The 8,957-nt window shown below is 35.2% G+C and overlaps 1 protein-coding gene across 1 annotated transcript in view; it reads right to left on the reverse strand.

Annotated features, from left to right (window-relative positions):
* The window catches only part of CEP63 (centrosomal protein 63), a 19,647-nt gene extending 11,385 nt beyond the window's left edge, over window positions 1-8,262 (reverse strand). Inside the window, exons 1-4 of the mRNA XM_029284065.1 lie at window positions 8,084-8,262; window positions 6,586-6,681; window positions 4,783-4,905; window positions 1,820-1,933 (exon numbers count right to left, since the gene is read on the reverse strand). Of these exons, the coding sequence (XP_029139898.1) occupies window positions 1,820-1,933; window positions 4,783-4,905; window positions 6,586-6,681; window positions 8,084-8,221 (471 nt within the window). The 5' untranslated portion in view covers window positions 8,222-8,262. The remainder of the gene's footprint in view (window positions 1-1,819; window positions 1,934-4,782; window positions 4,906-6,585; window positions 6,682-8,083) is intronic.
* Between the last annotated feature and the right edge of the window lie 695 nt (window positions 8,263-8,957).

Consider the following 8,957-nt stretch of genomic DNA (forward strand, 5'->3'; position numbering starts at 1 on the left):
TACCTGGGAGCCGGCAACCACAGCCACTCAGTCTTGGAAGGGTTGAGCCTGAGTCTGTTTCTCCCCATCCAGACCCGTACGGCCTCCAGACACCGGGCCATCACGTCAAGGGCATCATTGGGGTGGCCTGGGGTGGAAATGTACAGCTGAGTATCATCAGCGTACTGATGGAAATCCACCCCAAAGCCACGGATGATCTTTATACATACATGATGTGTTGTATACATGAAATACCTAGTTGCTCTTCCTAATCTCACACACACACACACACACACACACACACACACACACACACACACACACACACACATATATATATATATATATATATATATATATATTATTTTGCATAAGTCTGTAAATAGAAACAATAACCCCATCCTACAAAATCAATTTTGTAGTTCAATGTAATGTGCCCATAAAATATTTTACAATAACATTTGCTTTACCCAAATTTGCATCAGAGGATCTGATTCCCCCAACACTACTTTTCAAAGGGCACTGAATGGATCTGTTTTGCCAGATAGCCTGAATAGTTATTTATCAGCAGAGTTCTATAGTGTAATTATGTATCAAATCATTTTCACATGGTATACTTCCGGAAAAAAATATATCTAAAATCTATCAATGTAAGAAATAAATAATCAACAATCTGATGGGGAAGCAAATATTTTTATGGACAACCTTCTGTATTAACTTTCATGACTACAATCATTCCAGAAACATGAAAGTGGCAAATACACAGCTACACTTGAAAATAAAAATGCTAATTATTATTTTTCTATTATCTTGTCACTAACAGAAGTATACCGGAAAAAAAGTTCTCTGAAACCCAGTTTTAAAAGGCTAAACCATCAACAACTTAGGCATAACGCAACAAGGCATTTGTTTTTTAAAAACACACACTTTTTCCCAAGTCATTCTGTCAGCATCTGTCTTTTGCAAAGCCACCATCAGTGTCAGCTTCAGTCCCATCACAGCCAATTTCTGCCATGCAGAACTTCTATTCAGAGGCAACTCTATAGTCCATTAAGTGGAAAGCTCCCAGCAGGAGCTTCTTAGCTGTCACAGCAAGCTTTTTCACAGATGGAACCTCATCTGTTAAACTAAACCACAGTAGCCTTAAGCCAACATAGATCGTTTTTTTAGAAACTGTGAAAGTCTCTTTTAAACCTCATGAGAAATAAACAATAGAACTTAGAATATTTTGGTTATATACCGCATGCATATTTTGTATGATATCTATACTATTTATGAAAAGCGACATTTAGATCTATCACATATACTGAGATATACTATTGGGCATTTAGTTGCTACAAAGATATACTATTGGGCATTTAGTTGCTACAAAGCCTTTAGCAAAATAATTTTAAAAAAATGTACTATTTTTCCCCCCACCCAAACCATTGTTTGGGAACTTAACAGTAAAAAGGGCCAGTGCCTATTAGTTACTGAACAGATTTTAGATTATTTCCTGACTGTATGCACAGTGGTGCTTATAGGTTTGTCAACCTTTTGGAATTTTCTATATGTCTGCATAAATATGACCTAGAACATGATCTATTGTCTACATAAATCATAAAACTAGATATAGAAAACCCAATTAAACAAATGAGTCAAACATTATGCTTGTTCATATCTTTATTGAGGAAAATGGCCTAAAGCTATGTACTTATAAGCACCACTGTGAATAAGCATAGTGAATAGGACAGGGATTATCCCACAAGAGATTCCCTTAAATGATTGCCTGAATAAACACTCAAGATTGTCATAAATTCTTTCCCTGTCTTCCAAGGCAAACAATTCAACTTAACTGTACCTGAACTAGCTCAGACTTCTCAGCCAAAGCCTTCCTTTGTGCTTCCAATGAAGCAATTTGCTGCTGGTACTGCAAACGCTGCTTTTCCCAATCTAAAGACTTTTCATGGAACTCCTAGAAAAGATAATTACTATTTACTTACAATCTGGATGCTTAACAGTATTCTGGATTTCCTTCCAAGATTAAATTAAATTCTGATATTAAGTTATTGGATATTATTCACTAAATAAACTTGCAGTTGTCTTTAAGGAATTAACATTCTGCTTTGTAAGTATGGCATAGCAAAAATCTGATTATATAGTTCAGAAATATTGCTGAAGAATTAATGACAGCAAGATTAAGAGGAAAAAATAGTAAGTTATTGAATGTGAAGATCATCTTCTTTCACTGTGTGAACAACTTTTGTAGAGATATACATGGATAGGAAAAAAAACAAATATCTAGGTACATGTAACAATTAGCACTAGCCATCAGTAAGGAGTTAGATATTTCAACCAATCACCCTTACATCTCCAGCTCTTTCATTCTGCTGCTTCATATTCACGCATGTTAATCAAAGGACACTATAATTAGCTAAGGAACTTTCCAGACAATAGGAAGTTTATCTAATAATTATTTTTCCCTCATCAGATGTATGGTGTATGTATTTGGAACTACAAAATTATATTATTAGAATGGGAAAAAGTAAAACATACATAGAATGAAATCTTGATTTAGTGATTTAGTGAACCTCACTGAAATGGATGAATGAATAAATTCTATTACATTTACATCACTTGCATAATTAAGCTATTACACAAATGATGCAAATTGCATCACCATCTACCACTTGCACAACTTTCTGCAAATTACATAAATGACAAGATTTGCAGCATTTTACATTATTTGTATAATGCCACTACAAATGATATGCTTTTCAATATAACAGACCTTTCTCCAACTGATCTGTTCAATTGAGATCTCACTCTGTTTAACAATATATATACTGAAACATTAATCAACTGTTGCCAGGAACAATTTCTTGAACAAAAATGAATGTCTTGCCTAGAATGATGTTCTTGTTTCAGACAATATCTGTTTTTACAACTGATGCACCATTTAAACAGTCGCAGAAGGATGTATCTAAATTTGTGTGGCAGAGGGGAAAAAAAACACATTAAATATAACATGTTACAAGATGCAAAGAAAAGAGGAGGATTGGGTCTACCTGATTAGAAATTGTATTTTGCAGTTTGCTGATCAGTTTGGATGAAAGGGTGGATACTGCTGAGGAATAGAAGGCTCTTGAGGTTAGAAAGATATAACCTGATATTTGAGTGGCATGAATATTTGTGATGCGACAAAGTCAAGCTTAATATGAGTTTTAAAATTGATTATGTTAGACATGACATACTTAGAATATGGAATAGGTACTTTTGTGGCTCTCTTTACAAACAAGAAATAATAGGCAAACATAAATGGCTAACTTATTGTGAGATATTGGAATTTTGTGAAGGAAGTCCACTTTATCCTGAACCTCCTAAAGCTGCTGTGTAACCACCTTCTTCATAACCTACCCTAAAAATGACTGTTCAATACTTGAGAAAATAAAATCAAGAGAATAATTGGTAGCAGAGGAGTATAGTTATTCATGTTTCTCTTATTTACAGTACTGAGTGACTGAGTAGAGCTTCACAGTCCAGGAAGGAGGCACAACTGACACATAGCACAAAACTGTGCAAAGGTCTTTCTCAAACAGGAGTCACAAGACTAGAAGGACCCACAGATTGCGTACAGGGTCTGTCTGGGCAGTGGCACTCGATCCAGGTACCAAAGATGGTAAAGTCCAAGAATCAGAAGGTCTCAAAATCTAGAGATTCTTATTCCCTATCCAAATTTCTACAGTGTCCAAGCATCAGGATGAGATTAATTTGCCAAGGGTGAAGATACAGAACTGAGTACAGTATCATTAGCATATTGATGATACATTACCCTTAGATAGATGCTCACTCAGCAGCTTCATGTAGAAGTTAAACAGGAGTGAGAGTTACCAAACCCCACAGAATTCCACAAAATAATGGTTGAGGGTAGGACCTCTCACACTCTGTTAACACTGACTGGTACCAGCCCTACAGAAAGTGAACCAGCACAATACTGCCCCACCCACTCCCAGCCCATGGAGCCGATACAGAAAGATACTATAGTCAATTGTATCAAAGGCCACCAAGAGGTCAAAAATAAGGACAGATGCATTATCCCTGTTGCGCTCCTGCCACAGATGATATAAAACCTTGGCCAATACCATCCCTGACTCATGTCCAGGCTTGAATCTAAATTGAAAAAGAATCAGATAATCTGCTTTATCCAAGGCCCACTGAAGCTGCTACATAATCAGTTTGTCCACAACCTAAAAAGAGAGAGGGTTAATACTGGATGAAAATTGTCCAGTATGGTGGGACCCAGCAAGGGCTTCTTGAGGAGAGGGCAAACCAACACTTACATGAGCAACCCCTTATCTCAAAGAATAATTAACCAACATTAGGTTCCAACCACACAACCTTCCCAGGAAGTCTTAGCTAGCTAAGGAGGGTATGGATCTAAGGAGCAGGTGGCTGACCTCACAAGCATGAGGACCTTGTCTATTTCCTCAGGCACAATAGGATCAAATTGTTCCTAGACAACTAGGCAGGACTGAACTTAGTCATCTCCCTAGGACCTATACCAAAGTTGGAATCCACCTTGGAGCTTATCTTTATTTAGGAAGCCCAAGAACACAGAACATGTTGATGGTGGATTATGGTTAAATATACTTGTTTTACTGAGCAATTATGTGACAACTAAGAAACCCATTAATTTCAATTGGACTTATACTGAGATGAAGGTCTCCTACTTCCAAATTTAAAATAAAAATATTGAGATTTTTCCAAACCTATTCACATTTATTTGAATTTATAAATTCTGACCAAGACAACTTTTCCACTTACCTCTAATTTCTTTGACAAAATATTTATTTCAGACTGATCTTCGTCTTGACTCTTGGAAGACTGCCTAGTTCCTTTTAACTGTTTCTTCATCAATTTTTCGTAACTTCTCTTCAACCTAGCTAACTGGAAAAAAATAAAAATAATTTTGACGGCATAAATACTAAAACATAGATTTTTAAAACACCTAGTCTGTTTTCAATGACCAGAAAATTTATATTTATAAATTAAATTAAGGAGAACTATGAATATTTCTGAAATGTTGCAAAAACTAAATGGACTGATAGTCAAGAGTTCTTATTATGGCACAGTTTCAGTGAAACATTCTTATTATAACAAGTACAAATTAACCATCTTTCATTGAAAATACAGTAAAGAAAGTAAATATCTGAAAATTCCAACCTCAACTCCAATCAAATCAAGCATGAACAAAAGATCAGGAAAAGAGAACAGAAATAGAACAAAGACATGAAAGATATTAAAAAGTTTTTAAAAAATAAATAAGGAAGCAATATTGCCAATAAACTATGAATAATTTTATATTTCACTTCAAATAGTATGTATACTTCTTTAGGATGGGGATTTTATTTAAATCAAATTAGCCTGCTATAAAACAGTTACCGTATTTTCCGGCGTATAAGACGACCCCCAACTTTTGAGAAGATTTTCAGGGTTTAGAAAGTCGTCTTATACGCCGGAAAATACGGTATACTATTTGATGGAAAAGAAGGAAGTGGATGTTGCAAAAGGATTTCATTTTTATCATAGACATCAATAACCATGAATCCAACGGCAACTTGGGATACTTCAAATAGAGGCATAACTACTCTTATAAGTGAAAAATAAGATATGAGGATTACCCCATTATGGAGTTATGGATATTAATTACTATAAGGAATTACTGGGGCTTTTAAACCTTATTTAATAGTCAATTATGCTGTGATCCCAGCTGCCAAACGTTTTAAAGATCTATCATTGAACTTCAATCTAGCTTGGTGGAATCCTTCCTACTTCCCTGAAGGATCTCCTAAACAAGAATCATTATTATGAAATATTGTCTTCAGCTTGCAAAAGGAATAACACAAAATTTAATTTCATTAATAGCCCAGAACAGGCCTGTGCACCTTGCATATCCCACCATCTTTTAAAAAAAAAAAGCCAATAAATTTTCCAGCACTGCTCAAAGTGTGCAATATTTAGAATCCCTAATGCCTCCAGGTCTACCAGATTCAGCGCTGCCACTCTTCTGCTAGCCCCAAACAGCTAATAAATGCACCAGATTCTCCTTTGGGATCACTATGATTTCTAATTTATCCATGTGGCCCTTTCCCCTCTACCAAGTCGTGTAGGCCTGGCCTAGAATAAAAAAAAACAAAACTTTAACTCTCCAGGGGAACAATTTAATGCACTACTAGTCACTTCAGCATTTAACTGCAAATAAAGAAAAAGTAAAACTAAAAGCACAAGCTGAACATGAAATGACACAGCATCTGAAATTTTACACTGAAATAGTTGAAATAATGGCAAACCTTTTAGTCTCTTATTTTGGAAAAAAAATTCAAAATACAGAAATGCACACACAAACTTTAAAGAAAAAAAATCATCACTGTCTTCTGTTATATTAAAAGTGTACTCACTCTTATTCAAAATGTATGTCTTTATTCATCTGAAAACAATCCATATTCTTTGATTTCAATACCTATATGTACAGATATACAAGCTGCCTTTCATCTGACAGATATGATTATGAAGAACCCCACTTTACATTTTGGTCAAGGCAGTTCTGCTATCTTTCAGAGATCTCACCTCATTTTGGACTTTTGTTAACTGACGTTCATATTCTATAGTCATCTCACGATTCAGTTGCTCCATCTCATCTAATCTCTGGCACAATCTCTCAGTCTGGAAGATAATATAGAGCTTAATACAGAAAATTCTGTCTGAGAAACTTTACTTGGACAATGGGTTGGAAAAACAACAAACCTATGGAGCCACAGAACTGAATATATAAATATTTGTCCACATAAATGACAATCCAGCAAAGAGTCAGAACTCTAAATTAGTAAAGCAGACCCTTTTACTCCCCCCTTTTTCCTCCCTATAAAACTTTTTTACCATGGTAATGAAATTAATAAACAAGGTTATTTCCTAAATAGAAAGCAAAACTAAACAAAACTTCAGAATCATTTGCTGATATAACCTGAGTAAAATTAATTTTCCATATTTAAATAAGAGATGAACAAAACTAGTGGGACATTATCATACAGAAGTCTTCCTGGAACCTACAAATTATAGCAACTATTGCCCACTGCAAACATACTCTTAGATTCAAGATGTACAAGGAAGGGGTTGCTATGGAGTTTCAGGTATTCATGATTACAATCTGGACCCACTTTACTTTTTGTTGAAGTAGCTCAATGTCAAAACACTCTTAAATTTATTCACTTTGCCACTGCCTAATTCAGGTGCTCTGACAGTTTAAATATATTGGAGAAAGGCGTAAGAGAATAAAACTGTCAATTTAAAAACTAGTTTTCAAAATCTAGTGGTGCTTCACATTACCCTCTTAAGGGAAAAACAGTAACAGTCATGGAGATCATATTTTATGAGTCGATGCATCCCTAATGTAGTATTCTCTTTAAGAAAGTATGCATGACACTGAACTTTTCTATACTATTCTTTTATAGCATGTACAATACACCACCCACGGTCACTTTTTGTGAAATGGATGGCCATACAAATTTGATAATAAATAAGTATCATCACCACATCCAACCAAACCACCAAAGGCAAGATGTTTATTGCTGCAAGTCTCACTATAAATCCCTCATATGGAAACGTTCGCAGAGCCCAGGGCCATTTTTGCAATCTGATAAGAGATTACGTTTGAGGCAGAAACTACTGACGTTATGTTCTTAATCTTACAATATTTTATCAATGACCAGTTAAATGGTTTTGACTATAAAATGTGAATCAAATCATGATGTAATAAATAACACATAAAACCTTTCAATATAGAGGGAACAAATTGGAAAAACAGATGTAAAAAAAGTAATGGTGAATCTACCACTTTAACTTTATCAAATGAATACTATTCACATAATATTTGCAGAATTCTCAAACTATGACTAGTGAATGCACTTCATATGATAGCATTTTACTTATGGACCAATTCCTTTAAATGACCTCCAGAAATGTTCAAAGGGTATGTTTCTATGGGGTCAATATCTATTGCGGAATTTTTCAGAAAACAGGTAATGTCTATTTAAAGAAAATGAAAATTACATAAAGTTCAAAGAGATACCTCTTTATGTTTCTCCTCTGCTGCATTTTTGAGGGAGGACAGCTCCTGGTCTCGGAATTCTAAACAAGACTCCAAAGTCTGAGTTTGAGTTTCCCATTCAGCTTTCTTGTGAGCCACCATGATATCTATTTGCTTCATCAATTCTTGCAACTCTGCCTCACATGAAGTCTGGAAACTTCTGCTATCGAGAAAATAGCTTTACTGATTGCACAATTACCAGAAAACTGATATAAGGTAAGCAAAGCTTTCTTCATCTTTTTCTCTGAGATCAGCCCCTAGCCATAGGTAATATTCTATAGCAGGGCTATGCAGCAGATTGAGATTCAGAAAGATGCTTCAGAGTATAAAAAAAGTGCAAAACATAATATCCATCCATAACTTATAAAAGCAGCTGTACTTTTTCCTGGTATTGTGCAGCTGCATAAAATAAGTATAGATGGTTCTTGTTTAACCATTCAAAGTGATCACAAAGCTGAACAAATGGTACTTAAACCAGTCCTTGTAATTGTGGCTGTAACAGCGTCCATGGTCACGTGATCAGCATTTGCAACCTTCAGTGTTGGCTTCCGACAAGCAAATACAATGGGGAAAACCAGCAAGAGATTGCAAATGGTGATGTGACATCACACTTAGAGATAATATGAGATTTGCTTAATTAGAAGTGTCAGCACTGCGGTCACTAAGCAATGCAGTCATATGACACTGAACTTCAAATCTACTGAAAACAAATGGAAAAGATAATTTGATAAGAAAACACAATTACAGCTAGTGGAAATGAATGTCTCAAGCTTTTCAAAACCTTGACTGGAGATTTCACGTTGGTTCTTTCAAAGCAAAGGCATAGCAAACACATAAGGAAAAGCATGATTCTTTT

This window comes from Protobothrops mucrosquamatus, unplaced genomic scaffold (assembly GCF_001527695.2).
Source record: "Protobothrops mucrosquamatus isolate PMUCROS unplaced genomic scaffold, P.Mucros_1.0 scaffold353, whole genome shotgun sequence".
Classification (NCBI taxonomy): domain Eukaryota; kingdom Metazoa; phylum Chordata; class Lepidosauria; order Squamata; family Viperidae; genus Protobothrops; species Protobothrops mucrosquamatus.